Source organism: Crassostrea angulata, chromosome 1 (assembly GCF_025612915.1).
Source record: "Crassostrea angulata isolate pt1a10 chromosome 1, ASM2561291v2, whole genome shotgun sequence".
NCBI classification, from domain to species: Eukaryota; Metazoa; Mollusca; class Bivalvia; order Ostreida; family Ostreidae; genus Magallana; species Magallana angulata.
Genome location: NC_069111.1, coordinates 48,466,239 through 48,487,406, shown reverse-complemented (window position 1 = coordinate 48,487,406; position 21,168 = coordinate 48,466,239). Strand labels below are relative to the sequence as shown.

Genomic DNA, 21,168 nt, shown 5'->3' with positions numbered 1-21,168 from the left:
GTAACTTTAAAAGCAAACTTTTTTTCTACGCATACTCGCTATTTTGTATAGTCAGCACCTCTAGAAGAATCTCGTTCTAAAAATATCAATGATATAAGCGTCCGGATACTATGAATAGTTATGTCATCAAGAGACCAACCTTTATTAAGAGAGAAGAATCTTTCTCTGGCCAGGCTTCCGTCATTCTAACGATAGAACATTCTATTTAATATGCAGCAGGTATCAGAATGTCAACTGAGAAAACACGATGATATTAACGCACGATATTTAGGATATACTAACGATATTATGGATACGTAAAGTAAACGCAGATTAATCGGACATGTGCACGATTCGATAAGATAACGCACGATAAGCACAATACACAGTTTTCGTGATATAGACTCGTAGTAGGCAAACACTATACAAATGCTCTTCAAACGAATCAATAAATCTGCTTGTTACAAAATGAAATTGTAATCAAAAAAGAATTGTGGATGATAATATATGTTTGTTTGTATGATAAAGCTTTTGTCATTTTAAAGCACATCAGAACCAAAGTATCGAACTATTATGAAAACTGTATCAGCTCAATAAGCACTGACGTCGGAAGCAAATTGAAAGTGGGGGGGGGGGGGGCTAGACTAATCCTCAGAAAAATTGCGAAAAAAGTAATTCCCAAAATCATCAACATCCTAATCCGGGGGGGGGGGGGGGGGGGGGAGTATACCTTTTCTTCCAAATGAAAAATAAATTACTTATCCAAATTTTTTTCTCGGCTCCGACGCCTATGATAAGTGAAGTCAACAAACAATGGGTGTTGCGCTTTTCGTGTAACTGCTTTGTGTTTTCCTTTTATATAATACATGAAACAAGATTAAACAAAATATTTCAATTCATGTTTCCATTGGATTATTTGACAAAATCTATTCTACGAAGATATTATCGACAACAAAATGTTCCTAATTTCTGAAAACACAAAATTTGCTTACTGCTTTTAATTAGCGTCGGACTTAACTATATAACGTCATGTGTCATATATATTATATTTTCATAAAAAAACAATTATGGATATCACAACATGTTCGGATCTAGATATTTTTCTAGGGGGTTCTACATATGCCTAAATTCTGATGAGATCACTACTTACATGTATGTTTGTTTTTAACAGACAAAGGGAGACAATGTCTCATTGCCGTACGTTTACATGTACCTATAAAGATAAAAACTTTGTTAAAGACATTCCTACGCGTCCACAAACAGGCAAAAACAGGCACGCTTTTAAAAGAGGGGGCAGACCTACTCCAACATCTTGACATGTAAAATATTTAAAAAATTCGACAATCTTCCAAAAATTGTCAGTTTAAATGTTTCTTTAAAACCCTTGCTATGAATCTGAAAACCCCACCGCAGATTGATAATAAAGGGAGTGGTGGTGGGGACACCTAAATTTTAGGGCGATGATGTCACCGCCCCTCCATGCACTCTGTTTAAATCCAGATCTCCATGCGATGATCTAGAGCGAGTGGGGTTGGGGGGTCCGGTCACCCTCCTAGAAAATTCAAACTTATGAAATCTACACAGTAAAATTACGGAAAGTAGGCTTCGGATTGTCTCTCCACCCCCCCCCCCCCCCCAAAAAAAAAAAGCCATCAAAAATCAACGTAATATTTGATGAGGAGCGGATCGTTACTCTTGGCTAGCGAAGATGCCTCGACCCATGTGTGCAAAAACTTTTCAAAAAGCGTAATTTTTTAAAGTGCGATTCCACGGTGAACGGTCTGCGCAGTATTTAAACTTTTTCTGTCACCAATCCTGTATACAAATGAAACCAAGTGAACCAGCCCTGGAAACCCCAGGAACGTGTTTTCAGTTGGTTTATCACTATTTTGGACGTTGGATCTTGTCAACACACACAGGTAATGTAAAAAAGTATGTACGTCTTGTCAAAACTCAATTCGTCAAAGTTTTGTTGATTATTATGTGTATTATAAGGTGACAAAGTTATTTTCCGATTCACCACTTCTGTAATATATTGTCTGTATTTCAAATTCTTTATTTTTCATTACTATTATTATGTTCCGTGATTTGATAAGCCATTTGCCATTAAAAATTCACAGGTATTTATATAAACAACAGGTTAGCGATACTTTTTTTTTATCTGTAACTTTTCAGGATACATCTGTCGCCTTCATATGCTGTGAAATTGACTTATTATCTGTCGCTACAGCTTTCGTTAAAAAAAACCAAAAAAAACCCCCCAATTAGCAACCATGTATAGATTATAACTTTATCTATGAAATGAAAGGGCGGGATAGTGTGTTTAAAACAGTATGTTCCCATGTTGGTCATATTTGATAATTTGGTACAATAACAGTGAATTGCGTTTGGTATCGATATATAGGTAATTTGCATTTTACCAGTTCAATTTTCGACAATATTAATTCGACTAATTCAGTTATTCTCATATTTCATTAAAACAACAGATTTGCCATCATCGTCTTGCATTGTCTGCTATGTTTCGGTCATCAGGGTAATTCGATTTGTATCCTTGACTAGAGAGTGTCCCTCTAGCCAGGTGTAGGCGACGTCATAATTAATTGAAGTTTCCTCTCTGTTCTAGAATGCAATGGAACCGATAATATTATAAATTTGTGCGTGCATTTTCCTACAACTGTAAGTACTATATTTTGTCATTAATACATTTTTTTGGTCAGGTTTTCAAATATAATGATAATTATCGCTGTAATCGTGTCCGGGGGGTTGGGGGGGGGGTGGAGTTATAGGGGGCGGGAACACATGCTAAAAAAAGTGCCCCCTTCCGATTTTATTGCGTCTTGGTTATGATATTTTGATATGTTAATAATAAAACTGTGATAAGACATATGTTTGAAGAACATTGACCTCATTCAACGATCAGTGAACTTGGTGTGTGTAAAGTTATATCGTACATTTATCTGGATTTCGCAAACAGAAAAACTTAGATGTACGTTATTTTCCTTACAACTTGTTTAAACCTGTTTCTTATAACAGCTTTACAAACACAATAACTAACAGGGGTTGGTAATTAGTTTAATTGTGGTCAATTACTCCTATAAAAACGCACGGGCATTTGTAAACATGTAAGAACGTTTTCATAGCAGTCTTCATTTGATTTCGTCCCGCAAGTATAACATTTCTCGTTCTTTAAAGATATATGTAATCACATTTTAAGAAGAAAAAAGAGACGGATTCATGCAAAGGTCCCTGTCTATTACTCAAAAAGTCTCACCAAGGTAATGTTTGATCTTTGAAAGCTTACCCATACTCTCATGTATTTAATAAGAAGCTAATGTCTCACAACCTTTAAAAGCATGATATCCCGAAACATTGCGGTATGTCAGCGACTCGCTTTTATCCAACGAATTATTGAAAATCTACAATGATTTCAATTATTTACAAATGAGACTGAAGAAAAACGATTCACCTTGATTAGTGTTAGTGCATGTGTCGTCTTTTTAATGTAATGGTGGGCGCATTATCGGTGATTTTGTACAACCCTGGAACAGCGAATTTCGTTCTGGATTGTGACCCTGTCTTATTAATAAATAAATATTAATAGAATGGGCGTTAAATATCAAGTGACATTGTATGTACATTGTAACCAGAATCGCCCCAATTAAAGCTGAACACCGCTCGTAAATAGGCACCGACACACAAGTATATAAACTCTTCGATTTCGTTACACCCGGTTGCACACCTGAAACTCGTTACCGACGTAAAGCTTTCTCCACAGACAGACACAGTCCTGTCGAACACGCGGACCGATATATATGTCACGTGACACGCGTGATACACGATTCGAATGAAAATGAAGTCCAACCATAAATAGATGTATGTATATCCCATGTGATTGTTTTATCTTATGTAAGGGTTTCTCTCTCTCTCTCTCTCTCTCTCTCTCTCTCTCTCTCTCTCTCTCTCTCTCTCTCTCTCTCTCTCTCTCTCTATAAAAATGGTTAAGTACATGCAAATAGAAATTCCAAAATTTGAATTTGGTATTAAGATACTATGTGTCGCATTTTACTTCATCCTTTGTAAGTACACGTATAAACAAAGATAATGGGGCTTTACAATGTACATTAACAGTATGTATGCATAGAAACTAGCTTGTGGTTTCGGAGGCAGCACATTTTGTTGAAATTCGAGATTGATGAACTATACAGTCGCTTGCATTTTTGACATTTTATGCGCTGTATTTGATTGATCTATCAATGTAATACTTGATCCATATTGACATTTTATGCGCTGTATTTGATTGATCTATCAATGTAATACTTGATCCATATTGATCTATCAATGTAATACTTGATCCATATTGATCTATCAATGTAATACTTGATCCATATTGATCTATCGATGTAATACTTGATCCATATTGATCTATCGATGTAATACTTGATCCATATTGATCTATCAATGTAATACTTGATCCATATTGATCTATCAATGTAATACTTGATCCATATTGATCTATCAATGTAATACTTGATCCATATTGCACTGTATTTGATTGATCTATCAATGTAATACTTGATCCATATTGATCTATCAATGTAATACTTGATCCATATTGCACTGTATTTGATTGATCTATCAATGTAATACTTGATCCATATTGCACTGTATTTGATTGATCTATCAATGTAATACTTGATCCATATTGCACTGTATTTGATTGATCTATCAATGTAATACTTGATCCATATTGATCTATCGATGTAATACTTGATCCATATTGATCTATCAATGTAATACTTGATCCATATTCAATGTAATACTTGATCCATATTCAATGTAATACTTGATCCATATTCAATGTAATACTTGATCCATATTCAATGTAATACTTGATCCATATTCAATGTAATACTTGATCCATATTCAATGTAATACTTGATCCATATTGCACTGCGATTCTTCGTTTTGCATGCTTACATAACACTCGTAAAAAGTGGTTCGTTTGGAAACAAAGCATGTCGTAATTATGAGATCGATTCTGACACCATCTTTAAGAGTTTCTTGTCCGCTTCGCTACTCGCAAACCCAGGGCGTGGGAGTAGGTTTGTGAGTAACAGAGCGGATCAGAAACCTTTGACTTGGGAAGATGTTCTAGCTCTTAAATTGTTTGTTTGTTTGGCTATTTTTAAATACGCTCACCAAGTTCTAAACTATACAAATCCAATATAATGTTACTGCATTTCACTCTTCATTATGAACAGATAATTTTGTTTTTCAATAATAAAACAGATTTTTGCATGCATGTATTATTATAGCAATATTTCTCCGGTATGTCAGGTACACTCTTTTATCATATCTTGATTTTCAATGATTAAAAAAAAATTGTTATCAAGATCTTCATTTGATGTGAAATCTTAGGGAACATCTCCCAATTCAGATGCTAGAGATAATTATCATAGGGATGATCCTCAAATTAAGTGCAGGGTTTAGACGTTAATACCTTTTGTTGTTGGCTCTCAGGTTTAATCGTGTTCTATAAACTGTGTAAAGACTACTTCCATAGAAATTAACCTGACAACTAGCGCCAATTAAGCTCAGGGTAGACCATTCAGAGGAAAAAGTATAATTTATATTTTTTTCTGTAAAGCCGATAGAGATTTTAACAACTCCGATAGAGAAGTACAATTATTGCACAAAAACCGGATCCTATTACAATTTCTTTTGACTTTCCAGACCCCTGATTCTTTAACAAGATAATCCTTGTTTTGTTAGCCAGAGTAACGAAATCCCATGCCGTTTAAGTCTTTTCCAACCCTTGATTTTTAACGGTCAGCCACAGGGGCATCTTATGCGTTCTTCTAGCTGTGTATTATTTGTATACATACATAGAAAGCAGAGCGGATAAGGTGTCCACGTGGGTCAACTCTGTCTTACTAGAACCATAATTCCCCCAATAATAGTCTTAACAATTATACGCTTTTAATGAGTGCTAGGATTAAAGCCCGCGTGGATCATTGTTTGTTTTTGATTTTGGTCGCTATATTCAAGACAGAACTGGAAAGGAGAGCACGGTAAAGCCTCTCTCTCTCTCTCTCTCTCTCTCTCTCTCTCTCTCTCACACACTCACACTGACACACACTCATTTCAATTAGCCCATTTTGTGTCTCCCTCACAAAATACGCGGTACTGTGGAATTTCGAATAAGATATCTGTTTAATATCAGTTTAGTACTCCCTTTGAATTATTTTAGAGCGATGCATTTATCTATCATGTATTAAAACTATGAACTGATTTAATATCCAACGCATACTTTTAAGCTAGTGTAAACAACAACAATTTTTGAAGTTGGATATCGACCATTCCTTTGAGTATTCCCGAGTTCACGAAATAGGGCTCTGATTGCGAAATCAGAAAAATGGTTTGTGTGACTGTCAATCTTATGGATATGAGACGATTAAGAAAAGAGATGTACACTTTTTTGGTAGAGGATAGCCTCTGTAGATTTCTGTTATTTATCTGCTGTGAACTAGCCCAGCGTGCTGCTGCTATATTCGCCTCAAACACTCCATTCATCCTTATGAAAGAGATAAGCCGAGCTGGAAACGCGCAGTGGACAAAGGAATCGTTGAGAGCTAATTTCAAATATTGGAAAGATTTCGTTTAAAGGTCTTTCCATGCCTGTGTCCACTTGTCTAAAGAACTGCTTTCATTGATTATCTAATTGAACGCCGTGTTTGCCCCGTAAATTCGTGTCTAAAACGCACCAATCCTGATTGTTTACCCAACAAAAAACTTAGTACTCATCTGTACAAAAGCAATACGAGGCGACACTCCAATTACAGATAATCGCTCTCCACGTGCCCTAGCGAACGAGTATGTAACTCGATCACATTTCGAAATCTTTCAAAGTAATTAACAATTTCACAGTTCAAAAATTTAAGATTTATTATTTTCAGAAATATTGCATGGGTCACTTAGAAATCGATTTAAACTGTTTGGGTATTTGTCGCGCATGGCATTATGCATTATTTACTTTATTTGACATTCATTTCCCAGTTCGCGATCACAACATTATTGAGCTGCTTCAGCCGAACCAAAATAGGAATCGTAGCATGGTTTGTTTTGCGTTTAAACCCGGGATTTCATTGTCAATATCTATATATTTAAAGAGGCAAATGATTAACCTGTCCTTATTTCGTTGCAGATATTGAAGAACACAAGGATGGCGGTAATGAGGGATTATCTAATCACGCCGATTATGATCTGTAACTCTCGGAGGAAAGTCTCGCGCTTCCTCTTTGGGACATGTCAAGGAAGGGTATTTTTGGCCATTTTAGCCATCGTCGGATTAACGTACATAAATATGCTGATATACATGCCCGTCTTCCAAGTTTTTCGAAACAGAAATGTTCACGCTCCGTGTCTTATTCCGGTGTTTGACATTTATGACAAATCAATTAGCGACCAGTTCTGGTCTCAGCAACCATTGCCATGTGAGGGTTGGTTGAATATATTTTATGTGACGTCATCCGGGAAACTGACGTTAAACAATTCTGCCGTTGGGCTCTCGGGATTACACGATATTCAGTGCCATTATAGATATATTCATAGAAAGTCGGAGACAGAGTTTGTGTTTTCTGAAAAACATTTATACACGAAACCTACATACCTCGATGGAGATTTCGTTCATGTCGAATGTTTCAACAATCAAAAGAACCGCGTCTACAATAATCTGCATTTCAATATAGATGCAAAACCCATTTTAAAATCAAAGAAATTAGTCAACGAATCCCTGGACAGGCTAAGTGTGATCGCATTTGGTTTAGACTCTGTTTCCCGACTCATTGCCGAAAGGAAACTACCCAAAACCATGAAATATCTTCGTCAGAATTTAGGTGCCTACGTTTTCACCGGACACACACGTTTGGGTGATAGCTCCTTTCCCAATCTGAACCCTCTTCTGACCGGGTTGATTTCAGACAATACTTCACCAGTGCCACCTGTTCACAAATTGCCTTTCATTTTCAAGAATTTTTCTGAACATGGTGCAGTCAACGTTTTTGTTGAAGATTGGTACAAAGTGGCCACATTTAAGGGATTTACTGATCAACCCTCTATGCATTACTCGCAGCCATTAGTTCAAGCGATGGATCAGGTTCGACCGTCTTACTTAGCTTTGGACAAAAGTTTCCAATTTCTACAGAGTCATAATATACCACTTCGGAAAGTTTCTGCGCTGTGTTTTGGAAATGAAAAGAGGTATAAAATCCTTATGAATTATTACAAGAAATTTATTGAGACCTATGGAAACACGAGAAAATTCGCATTTTCATGGATTAACGAGTTAGCCCATGATTTTTTCAACATGGTGGAACTGGCTGACGGTGACATTCGTGACCTGTTTAAGTGGCTTAAAGAATCCGGAAAGTTAGACAATGCAGTGCTTTTGTTTTTTAGTGACCATGGTCCAAGATACAGTGAAATTCAAAATACGGATATCGGCAGGGTTTCTAACCTTTTACCTTTGATGTCAATTGCATTACCGAAACGTTTGACTGAAAAATACCCACATATTGCCAAGAATATGAAAATTAACACAGAGCGACTAACAACCAACCATGATGTGTTTTTGATGTTAAAAGACATTCTCTATGCAAACTACGAGAAACAACCTGTAGTTACACCTAACGAAGACGGTATGATTCCGCATGAGATTAGTTTGTTCAGAGAGATTCCTTCTTCTCGAAGTTGTGCGGAGGCGCGGATATCAGACGTCTTCTGTCCATGTTATTCCTCCGTCAGAGTTCCGACCTCCGACGAAAGAATTCAGACTGCGGCGCGTTTTGTTGTCAATAAAATTAACGACATTCTGAAGGAAGTGCGATCGAAGTGTGCCAAAGTGGAATACAAATCCATTCGGCACGCCTCGCTCATATTCCCCGATATGCAGAGGGATTTATCCCAAGAGCGTGCTTTTTCATTACGGGGATACTTTTGGAAAGTGGAAAGCGCGACCCGCTTTCTCATCAGTTTACACACAGAACCCGGCAACGCGTTATTTGAAGCAAGGATTGATTACAGAGCCGCTAACGACATTAAAATATTAGGGACCATATTGCGAACAAACGCTTACGGCAACCAGTCTTCTTGTATTGACCACGGCGATAGGATACGGCGGTTATATTGCTATTGTGTCTAATCATCATCCATACTCAACGGCCTGGCCATAAGTAAACACGTCAAGAGGGAATCGGGCCGGGAAACTGCACGGATCAGTTTCTGTTTCACTGGTTTAATAGTTATTCAGTCGTGGAAATTATGCAGAGAAAGATCGATGCGATTCAGTGATGAATTCCCTGGCCTGGAGAGATGAATAATCCTATTACATAGATCATAACAAAAAATACAGTAATGGATGAGCTGAAGTAGATATGGAATAATCAAACCAGTGTATTCGGTCTATCCCAAGATCCCAGAAAATGAACTGTCTGTGATATATCCACACGTGGCGTGCACACACACACACACTTTTGAGTATTACACCTTTAAGGTTTTGAATACAATGTCATATGAGAGCATGTAATGGGAAAAAAGAATGAACAAATGATCGAATTTTACATTATATCTAAAATTTTGTTTAGTTGAATACAGTTTCTATATGAATTGCATTGATGTCAATTTTATATGAAACAAAAATCCATTGTAAGTTTATACATTTTCCCACATTTTGTTTATCACTAGTCAACATTATTGTGGTCTCAGTGGAATACGTACCTAATGATCTGTATTGATGAAGTTTTAGAGATCTGTTTATTGAACTATAGTGTAATGCAATGCATATTGTCCTGCTTTATTTACATTGAATAAGTTCATTCACTCGTTATGCTGTTGCATGCAAAATTATGTTTTCCTCTTCACATGTTTGATGCTACTTTTCACAGTTGTCGCTTTCATGCACGTTCGTGAATTTATTTTTGGGGTTTCATGGTTCATGGTTCATATTATATACGTTTTCATGCTTTTTGTTTGTAAAATACGTATAATTATGTATTTATTTACATCTTTTACAAGTTTGTAGTTTTGTATTTTTTTCCTTTCAATGCAACCAGAGACCGGTATACTTGATATTCTTTGCCTATCGTGTACAGGGTAATCGTATGATCCCCACAAGCAATGCAATTTTTTTCTGTGTCCTAAGAACCGTATACATGTATATTCTAAAGTGTCGACGCTTGAGAGTCGTTTACCCCCTCTCTATGCAATATTTAAAAAACTGCTTATTTGAGTGTGTTTGGATCTACAAAAGTTTGAACATTCTTCAACACGCTGTGTTTATTTACCCTTAATCCATCAATAGGGTCCAAATGACCTGTATCGCCAGACTTACCTTAATCTATTCAAGCTGTCCAAACACATTCTCCCACAACTTTTGATAGTCTATGAAATGATCACATGACCTTCATTGTCGACAATCATCATATGAGTTTAATTGGGTCAGAAACCGTCCTAATATATATCCTTTCACTTTTAATGGGATTCACATGTAGTTTGATTTTTATGCACACCAGTTACCATGACAACAACCCGCTCCTTGCCAATCTCGAAAATATATATATATACTTTACTTATTTTGGATTATATATATATATATATATATATATATATATATATATATATATATATATATATATATATATATATATATATATATATATATATATATATATATATATATATATATATATATAAACAACAACCAGGAAAAATGCTTGTTGTTATGGGACTTGTAGGAAATCAATTCCAGGATTAAAGAGAAATGATACCTACTAGTATTTAAAAGATTCATATTTCTAATTAAAAGCGGTGGCTGGCGTTAATATTTTAGTTACTTTTTTACGCTTTGTGCAATGTTATACGAAATCATGCAATGGCAAGAGGAGTTACCAAAAATGTTATTGCTTAACTGCTTGACTTAGCAATTGGACAAAAGAAGTTGTTTCAATTTTATTTTCCATATGACTAAAACTATTTTTTTTTATTAATAATTCTTCAATATTTTTAGTGTGACATGTGTAAGTAAATACACAAAGTAACTATATCTAGGGATATACACGGATGTACAATTATATCTGTGTGCTGAAAAATTGTGAATAACGGTAATTTTAACCTTTATGATGTAATGGATTTGTGACGCTAATCTCTGCTATTGGATCATATCTGTCTTTTTTTTGCTAATATGCTGGTATGTTTCCCATAACTTTGATGATCATTGTAATTTATCTGTGTGCTAAAAAAAACCTGTGAATTACCGGTAAATATTGCCTTTGTGAAATTTGTAATCGTATTACTCAAACTCTACTATTAGGTACTATCTATCTCTTTTGCTATGAATGTTTTCTCATTTCTTTTGAGAATTCTGTTTTGTCTTTATTCATTATTGTTGATTTTTGTAAGTGGGCAGGGTAATAGAGTGCTGACAATTTTGTTTCATTATTTGAAAAAAAAATCTTTCTAAGAAGGAATATATATATATATATATTTTGTCATATACTTTTATAGCAGATTTATGCAGGTATTGGAGGTTTTTTAAAGAAAAAATGTTCCATATACAAGTTTTTTTCATGATTGTAAGGTGCTGTATTTTTCTACAGGTAAAATTATGATACTCTTTATACATTTGTATTTTGATGCCGCTTTCTCTCGCATGTTGTGCTTTCAATTCTACTTGGAAGTAGAAATAAATTTTCTTCATGTTCGAAACTTGTATGATTGAATGCATTTGTTCTGCTATTATCGACATATAATATTGCTGTTAACAAACGTATGAACAGGGACTACCAAAACTCTCCACGAAGTGTTGTAATGAGTAAGTCGATGGGTGTACATGTACCCTAGTAAAGAACAAGAAAAGTCAACACCCAAAGCTACTTGGTTGGCTCTTTTTGTTCTGTTAAAGAGACAGCTCTAGCCATGCATATATATTTATTGCAAAATATTTCAAATTGCTCAAGATTTGAAATATTCTCAATTCAAGTCCGAATATACAACAAATTATCGTTTGACTTTACTGTAGGGAGCCATCAAATAGGTTTTCGCAATGTTAAAGAGACACGATTTGAGCTCAAATTTCTCAAAGTTTATTTTTCATTTTGAAATGTCTAGAATAGTCAATAAAACCGCCCCTCTAAGATACACAATATCTTGTAGGAGCGAATAAACAAGTATACCAAAATATATATTCCAGTAAGATTGAAGCAAGAATTTCGTCTAAATTTAACATTACAAAGGTACCCTCATGTGTTCCTATAAATACCAATGCTCAAAGGTACAGTTAGGTTCATCATGCCGTGTTCTAAAGAATACAGCACCCTTGGATTCCAACGAGTATATATCATTACGTGTGCCAATAAACAATTCATCGATACATACGTGTGTTGCTGTACAAAAATATATTTTTTATCCCCCCTCCAACCCCCACCCCCAGTGAATATGTAACACACAGTTAAGCTATATAAAGGTTAACCAATGAAATAGCTGTGTTACAATACAAGTGATCAAAGCCATGTAATGGTTGTATACCATTGGGCGCGTACATTGAACATTACGATGCGTTATATTGGAGGGCTTCCTGTTTTGTTCTAAGTATATACTTTATTACTATACTTTCATGTTAAATACTGAAATCTGATTGGTTTAGAGGCACCCTCGGCGTTAGCCACACACTTAGCAACGGGTAACACAACGAATTGTTACATGCGCGTAAATTATGCGCGCACGGTTCGCCGTAGAATTCACGTCATTTCTATATGAAAGCAGCAATAAATCTTTAAAATTAAGATATTCAGTATGGATTAACGCTTTTACTTCATTAAAACATACCTGTAACATTATATAAATAGTGCCTGTTTGGGAGGGTAACAGTTGAAATTGACACCCCGAGGAAACCATTGTCAACCGACGCGAAGCGGAGGTTGACAATGGTTTCCTCGGGGTGTCAATTTCAACTGTTACCCTCCCAAACAGGCACTATTTATATAATGTTACAGGTATGTTTTAATGAAGTAAAAGCGTTAATCCAGGAAGGATTCGTTTAAACACAGATTAACGACGAATAATACTCTTTGTACAAAAATTCGTTTATTTCTGGCAAGTTCCATCTACAAAGTCAAAATAAAAATAAGACAGATAAAAAAATAAATTTTTGAAAAATTACTTTAAAACAATTTCAGTATTTAAAGTGTTTTTATATTTTGTGCTTAAAAAGAGACTTTGGATTAATAAATATATATTGCAATTGTAAAACGCACGTCAATTTATTTCCTAATAAATGCTTTAAAAAGGAATTTTGGCATACTGACCACTGTTTCTTGGTTGTATCTTTATCAGCGTTTACATATATGGAATGGTGAAAAAAAGAAGATCCAGGTTGCATTACTTTAATTTGTTGGTAGAGTCAATGGGAACTTCCTCGCCCCTGTGTACTAGCTGTGGTCACTCATTGACCCTACACCGATGACAGGGAGGCAATAAAGTCTGACAGATATGCCGCCTGTTCTATATTTAGATCGGCCCACGCCCCTGCCCGTGTATGTGTCCTGAGGTGGGCACCTAAACACTTACAGACTTCGTTCTTTCATTGTACGTCGCTGGGACTTGCAAAGTAAACACTGGTGAGTTTGTCTATTTATTATTTTGGAGTTTTAACTAAGAAAGGATCACGATTTTTGTCTTCAATGAAGATCCATAATTTTGAAAGCATAATTTGCAATGATGATTCAGATTTGAAATACATATCATAATAGGATATTGTATTCAGATTTGGTTTTAATAATCAGAGGTTAACTTATACTGTACCTGGCATATAGTGTAACGGCAAGAAAGACTCCATCCCATCCACTTTACGGATGCGTACGAATTTTAACTAATCCGTAAGAATATCGAACACTACGTCTTGCTCAATGATTAAAAAATTAAATAAAATTACTTACACTGGCCATGGCTGAAGACGTTGTGTAAGATATTGAAAAACATTTATACATGTGATCTGTGATATATAGAACCATCTATGTTATTTTCTTTAGGTACCATGTCGCTGGCTTGTGGAAGTAAATGTTTGAAGTATATTCTTTTTATCACAAATTTCGTCTTTTTTGTAAGTATATCTATAATCAAGATATAACATATCTAGCTGCAGCAGTTCTATCTTGTTCTGTCGTTTACAAATAGATTAAAAATACAAACGCTCAACTGTACAACATTGCCTCTTGAGAATGTCGTGGTTTTATTGAACAAGAGAATTAATATGCAAAATAATGAATGCATTTTAGAATTGAAACATTGGTTGTTGATAATATATTAAGAAAATTGACCAAAGATTAATGCTGTTAATGTGCTGAAAATATTAACTACAAGTCGGTCATCACACCAGTGGCTTATGTACGAGTTAATTTTCAAATCAAATATGGCTGCCAAATCAATATAGCTTCGTCCAGACATTGATGGATGACGTAACGCCGGCTAAAGGTTGAGGCGTCGTTCTGTCCCAGCCAGGTCGTGCACTTTATTGGGCAGTAACTTTGTGGTCACAACTTGGGAGGACATTCGTCAACACTCATCGATTAACAGCCATATTAATGACTTACTGGTTCCCATCAACATTATGGAAAAGAACAAAAACCGCCAGAAATCGTAGCAATCTTTTAGGAATTCTGTGTAAAGCAGTAAAATGACTGTAAATTTCCTATAATCACGTAATATATGTCCAATAATATTACTGTTTGTTTACATGCTTTACTGTGCATATTGGTGTTTTATGCTGAAGGATAAGTTTTCTTTGTAAAATAGTGTTCTATATCATGGACATGATTTTTTACTAGGCATTGCTTTGTTAGTTTTTCTATTTTATTCCCTTTTAACAGAAACTTTACTTTTGAGCACGTTCTACTTTAATTTTTCCGTTCTAGCTGATTGGTCTAGGCACTGTGGGTCTGGGGGTCTGGGCGTTGTTAGACGACGACAGAATCCTCATTCTGACCGAGGTGGGCGACTCCGGAAGTTTCGATGTAGTCTCCCTTATCCGCACGGGGGCGCTTGTTCTGATTGCCAGCGGGGGAGTGGCTGTTCTGATCGGATTTCTGGGATGCTGTGGAGCCGTCAAAGAGAACAACTGTCTTCTGTTTGCTGTAGGTTGCTTGGCATAGAAGTCTCAGATAGATAGAGCTCGTAGTATCAACCAAATCACAGTTGACGTCTGGCAATATACAATGGCTAAAAGACATACAACAGATTTATATGGTATACATTAAAGCCAGCTCTAAATTTCCTTAGCCTTAAAAGATAGCAAATACTTAAGAGTTTTATGCAAATTTGAAATATTGTCTGCAACGCTCACTAAGTTTGTTTCACTCAATCGTATGTAATTAATTCAGAAATTTTTATATAAACAAACTCCATATGAAGCTCATTAATTCGTTTCAAAATTCATGAACATCTTTCACTAGAATACAGATTCTCAATGGCTTCATGTAATAATTTTTTATTACATCGGTAGTTTATTCATATAACATTCACGCAATGCACCTTCTTTGAATTTGTTTTGAGTTCATTTGTTGGTACATATATTTTTAATATCTAATCCAGACGGTTAACCAATGTGGTCTTTTCACGACACGAGTTTCATCCTTTTCAATATATTAGATGACTGTTCATGATCAAAGTACCGGTATTTCTATTCAAACACGTTTTACATTTCTTTCATTCAAGCCTTTCACGATGCCAGGTTTGAAATACTATATATAGTTTGTCGATTCTTTCTTTTTCAGTATTGTGTGGTAATGGTCGTGATCCTTTTTGTTCAAATAGCAGCAGTGGTTATAGCTGCCATATTTCAAAGCAAAGTGAGTATTTGACAGGCTAATATAAAATAATTATCCAACTGCAAACCCCAAAGCGATAACTTCCTCAATAACGTGTTGTTACAGAGCATTGAAGACTGTGAGTCGAGAGTGGGAAACATGTTATCTGTACACACTATGTAAATGAGCAGAGTTAATAGAAGAAAGGAGACATTGAATCAGTGAGAGAGCAATTTGGGTCATCTAAAAGCGTTCCTGTCAAAGATAAAACCAACCTAACCATTAAGGCTGTTCAATTACTTTGATTGCGTCGTTGAAATGCATGAACATATAAAAATGTTACCCTAAAAACCTTTCTGCGAATCGGTCAATTATTGTTGCATATACTCCGAAGAGATAACGTTTGTTTTTTATTTGTCATTAATTAAATGATAAAATTTATCTCGATTATTTCAACAAAACATATGTACTTTTTAAGCTATTCCTTCATGACATTTTACATATGTAGAATTAAATAAGAATTGGAGTTGATTGACAAAGCCACAGTAATGCTCAGTTCAAAGTCCCGTTTACTTTCAGAGCCACAATGTGGCGGTCGATACTTTCGGGGGATTGTGTAATTCAAATATACCGAATTTAAAAGTCGGTTACATCAATATGCTTTGTTCTAATTCAGATTTCCAGTTGAAAATGAGATTTATGAATTATGCAAAATTAATCAATTTTTACTCCCCAACTTCGTTCAATAATCTCCAAATTACAACCAATCTATCAAACAGACAACACACAAAAAGAATTTTTGTGCAGCATGAATTGATTGTCTTTTCTGACGTTTATGGCAATTCCGTTCGAGATCAATATGAAATTAATAACTGAAAAAATTGCGACGCGTGGGGACCGCCATCTTTGATCTGTAGGGATTAGGTTGTCAATTGGACTTTCCTCGAGTTGGACGAACTACGGGCAACAAAGGTATTGCTCTAGCATGATGTAAAAACAAACAGTTGGATGGTTTTGTTTCTATAGAGTCAGATCGAGGTCGGCTGTAATGGATAAGTTGACGTTTTTACACTACATTTCATTATTAAGAGAAATCAATAGAAAGGTCTTTACCGCTTTAAACCGACAAGTAGCTGTCTTTTTGTCAAGTTATTTAGTTCTAGATATCTTCGACGCTTATCACTTATAATGTCGAGTGCCTTTATTAACATTTTGGTATACCGTATATTATCTGAAACCAATTAAAGCCATGGTTCAGATTCGTTCACAATAAACGTTGAAGGCTTATGAATAAAAAGAAAAGAGAGTAGGAAAACTGCCCGACGAAGGGAAATTAGTTTTTTACGCTTAATGATTTTTTGAAATTGATGTTTTTTATCAACGAATTCAACCAAGTTTCAAAAGGATTTTAATATTTACAGGTGACAGAAGATTTGAAGGCCTTTTTAAAATCTCGACTGAGTGCCCAGTACGACGGGGATGTGAAGACGGGGGACCCTTTTTCTCTGGGGTTGGATGTGGCCCAACTTCAGGTATCAGTCGGGTGTGACAACGCACTTTGAAAAATTACGCACTTTGAAGGAATATTTTTCAAAATGCGTTCAATTTTGGACCAGATCAACGCACTTTGAAAAAAATTTCAAAGTGCGTTGTAACAGTCGGTTGTTTATGTGCCCTATCAGCAACTTTAAAAAAAGATAACCCTAGGGAAAAAACTGCATAATCATTTACTAGTATACTAAAAGACATTAAAACGACAAGAATCGAGTCGTTACAGAAGGCCCGCATATGCACAAAAATATTGAACTAGGTTTTCATAACTTCTTATTACTTAACTATATATTTGATTGTAATTTGCATCTATACACATTACTATGAATTAGTTTTCATTGAACTTAAAACATAAAAAAGGATGCACAATTTGTGTTACAAACTGAAATTCCATTCCATTTCATTATACGCTAACAACAAGTGCCTGTCCCCACTGTTGCACACTGGATAAACGAACACCTAACGATAATTCAACTAATCTGTGATCTTCGGTTTGTAAAGAAATTACAAAGACTTTGAAATTGCCGGTTAACCAGTCATTTCTACCTTTAAATTCACAATTTGTTTAGATCCTTGTCCTTCTGTACAGAGACTGGGCATTATCAAACACTAGGGCTGGGCCCCAGACTTTGCGAAATAGCATTGCTCTACATAATCCTGTTCCATGACTGGCATATCAACAATTTTTTTTTCGTTTGCCGACCCCACTATCAAATTAAGACAAAGCGTATATTGGGAAATATCTGTCACCAAACAGATGTAGACAGAGATAGTTATTGCAGCCATTGTCAAAATAGACAGAACTCCGTCAAACTGATATATAAAGCTACAAGGCGTTTAAGAATGGTAATGAACTTAGCAGATTCGCCAGATTTTTGCACTATGTGACATTTCTTTAAGCATTGACATATTATAACATCGTGTTACGCTTTTGTGATTAAATTGGCAATGACAAGGTCATCAATAAGTAGGTCAATAAAGAAGTACAAAACAACCTCAAAAACTATTCTCTTTTGAGAAGTGGAAAGTGGATCCGGATGTAGACTATGCCTGTCCACTTCTCAAACGAGAATACCTTACACACATGAGCTATATTCCTAGCTTGTAAATGGACATTTTCATTATACATTAATTGTTTATTAATGTAGAACAAAGTTTATATTCATTCCATAAAAATTTTGTACGAGAAACGATACTGTTGCTATAATCCGGTTTAAAAATTAACCCTAAATTGAATCCGAACTTGACCTAAAAAGGAAAGGGGGAATAGGATAGGATCATAGCAAAAATGCATATTTAGTTTAATCATAAATTACATTTTCAAGTTTAGTTTTCTCCGACTGAATATATTTAATATTGTTATAATACAAGTTTACAAAAGGACAATTTCTAACTGTATTAAGATTTTTATATTTTAACAAATGATAAGAAAAAAGAAAACTCCAAAAGTAGTGGTGGTATCAAACCGACAATCTAAAAAGCCGAGTTCTCTGAGTTTATCTAACCCAAACCACTGAGCCATTACATGTATAAGAAAAGGCATTTAAGTTTAAAAACTACTCCATTTGGAGGTTTGATACCAATATGCCAGTTTAAATCAACATATTCCAAGTACTGTGGAATCATTTTTATTGGTGGGGTCAATGTTTATGGGTAGCCAAAGTTTTCCTGGTTTGTGGGGACGTATTTTCGTTTGTAGTATAATCTGGATAATTTCAATAAATATTAAACAAGTGATTGTATATAGTTTCTAGGTGAAGTAAATTTGGGGGCAAGGGTTACCCACAAACATTGGTCTCCCATGAACAATGATGATTCCACAGTATTTAACATATTTAAGGGTTACAAGTCGATGTTATGTTAAATGTACTTTGTTTTGAATTATTTAAAAAAAATTATCAGATTTGTTCATATTCAAATTTTACAGTGTCTTTTCTGTCCTCATATAGGCATTTTACACGCCTAATTCACTAACTTCTTTTATTCCAAACGTCAGTTTGACTAGTTACTACACTCTCATGACTTCATCATGAACTGTATCCGACCTATACTTAGATCCGACCTATACTTAGATCCGACATATACACAGATCCATTTTATTGCAGTTTGAATGCTGTGGCATAGACAACTACATGGATTTTCTCTCCGCCACCAGGTGGCAGGACAAGAAGAATACGTCAGACATCATCCCTCTCACGTGTTGCAAATTCACCAATAAGGAATCTTTTTACAAAGATGTTAATTCCTTGAATATGGATGACACTTCATGTCAAACTTCCCCCTCTGATGAAAACTCGAACTTTCGAAAGGCAAGAAAATAATCACAAACTGAATGTTGAAGATAGTTCATATATCATTTCGAAAACAATCTTAACTGCTTTACATTTTTGTTGCAGGGTTGCTGGAACGCCATATTAGAATACGCCAATGATAAAGCAATCTACGTCATCGCCATTGGGGTTGCGATAGGAGTCGTGGAGGTATTAATGTTACAAGACGTTTTCAGATTGAATGATTGTTGATTTGCAAAATAGTGATATTACAGCTGATATCTTAAGTTGTTCTGTAAATGTTATAGCTTCAGATCATGATATACATTTACAGTTTCTGGATACTGTTTACATTGATCCTAAGAATCAAATGACAATGATCTTACTGATCTAACTAATCTTTGTCCTTGGAATTCAATGTACTATCTTTTCCACTGTGTCATAGTCCCGAAGACGTTGGTATAACTGGTCTATTCTTTCTATAATAATGAAGGACTACGATCATATTGAAATATCCCTTTGACGGCGATTCTGTTGATGACTGACTGCGATCTTATTGATATGATCTTATCAGTCTATCCACATGACTACGATCCTGTTGGGATATTGGCATGACTGGTCTTTTCCTCTCTGTCGTAGTCTAATGACTATAATCTGTTTGGTTAACTATGACTGCCATCTTATTGGGCTTTTCCTATGATTACGGTCTAAGTCTTTCCATAGGACTACGAACGTGTTTGTCTTTTCCATTAACTACGATCTCGTCGGTCTTTCCCTATGACTAGAATCTCACCGGTCTTTTATCTGCTCTAGGTGCTGTGTGTGGTGGTAGCAGTCTGTCTCATTCAGGCTGTTCGGAAGTCGGATGAGGAGGAATCCCAGTAGTTCCCACGGGAAACATGTCGTAGCAAGCAACGTTATTCACTGTGCAAAAATTAGTCGTATTGTGTCGTAACGTAAACGTTTTACTCGCATTTTTGCTGGTGACAAAAAAGTTTGCTTTGTGACTCGCCTACAACACATCGTTCATCGTTCATCGTTTCCCAAAGATTCGCTCTTTGGATCATTTAATATGTATATATTTATATCATACATCCCCATAATGAAGTCCCATGCAGATCGGAGGTTAAACCCATGTGACCTTTATGTAGTAATAATTTCAGATTAATATAGTTGATTGTAATGACGTGTGAAAATCGCATGTTTTATAATTTTTCTCTAATAAAGCCACAAAACTGAAAAGCTTCTTATTTGTTGTTGTTCATAAACTACAAATAAATACATGAACATGTGGCTTAAAATAATGACAAGAGGCCCATGGGCCACATTGCTCAAATGAGCAACATTAGCCATAATAACATAAGCTACATGGGAAATAGATCCTGTATAAAGACTTTCGAAAAAATTTCCAGATATTCTTATATTAAACACTGATCCCCTTAATTTGTAACATGATGATTTCATAGTCATATCACATATTGAGCTCTAGAGTTCTCATGAAGATCTTAAACAAC

At 35.4% G+C, this 21,168-nt stretch overlaps 2 protein-coding genes across 9 annotated transcripts; both read left to right on the top strand.

Moving 5' to 3' along the window:
• Nucleotides 1–1,707: 1,707 nt before the first annotated feature.
• Nucleotides 1,708–10,592, top strand: LOC128178360 (uncharacterized). Of its 7 annotated transcripts, none has more exons than XM_052845493.1 (3): nt 1,708–1,898; nt 2,603–2,655; nt 7,184–10,592. In XM_052845493.1, exons 1-3 carry the CDS (start codon nt 1,805–1,807, stop codon nt 9,176–9,178), a joined length of 2,142 nt encoding a protein of 713 aa, XP_052701453.1. In that variant the 5' UTR covers nt 1,708–1,804; the 3' UTR covers nt 9,179–10,592. The 7 variants fall into 7 exon arrangements, with proteins under 7 accessions (XP_052701453.1, XP_052701491.1, XP_052701464.1 ...); XM_052845504.1 differs by lacking the exon at nt 1,708–1,898 and adding an exon at nt 1,928–2,383; XM_052845531.1 differs by lacking the exon at nt 2,603–2,655 and having other exon boundaries at nt 1,773–1,898.
• A 2,454-nt stretch (nt 10,593–13,046) lies between these two features.
• Nucleotides 13,047–20,899, top strand: LOC128178398 (tetraspanin-18-like). 2 transcript variants are annotated; one of them, XM_052845543.1, is made up of 8 exons: nt 13,047–13,649; nt 14,061–14,131; nt 14,943–15,161; nt 15,801–15,875; nt 17,255–17,365; nt 19,490–19,693; nt 19,781–19,864; nt 20,468–20,899. In XM_052845543.1, the coding sequence occupies exons 2-8, from the start codon at nt 14,066–14,068 to the stop codon at nt 20,537–20,539; spliced, it is 831 nt and encodes a 276-aa protein (XP_052701503.1). In that variant the 5' UTR covers nt 13,047–13,649; nt 14,061–14,065; the 3' UTR covers nt 20,540–20,899. The 2 variants fall into 2 exon arrangements, with proteins under 2 accessions (XP_052701503.1, XP_052701509.1); XM_052845549.1 differs by lacking the exons at nt 13,047–13,649; nt 14,061–14,131 and adding an exon at nt 14,170–14,710.
• The last annotated feature ends 269 nt before the right edge of the window (nt 20,900–21,168 follow it).

Coding starts and splice junctions, on each gene's coding strand:
- LOC128178360 (XM_052845486.1), top strand. CDS start 6,945: ATGGGTCACTTAGAAATCGATTTAAACTGTTTGGGTATTTGTCGCGCA. Junction 7,095..7,183: donor AAAATAGGAATCGTAGCATG/GTTTGTTTTGCG, acceptor ATTTCGTTGCAG/ATATTGAAGAACACAAGGAT.
- LOC128178398 (XM_052845543.1), top strand. CDS start 14,066: ATGTCGCTGGCTTGTGGAAGTAAATGTTTGAAGTATATTCTTTTTATC. Junction 14,132..14,942: donor TCACAAATTTCGTCTTTTTT/GTAAGTATATCT, acceptor TTTCCGTTCTAG/CTGATTGGTCTAGGCACTGT. Junction 17,366..19,489: donor TGGATGTGGCCCAACTTCAG/GTATCAGTCGGG, acceptor ATTTTATTGCAG/TTTGAATGCTGTGGCATAGA.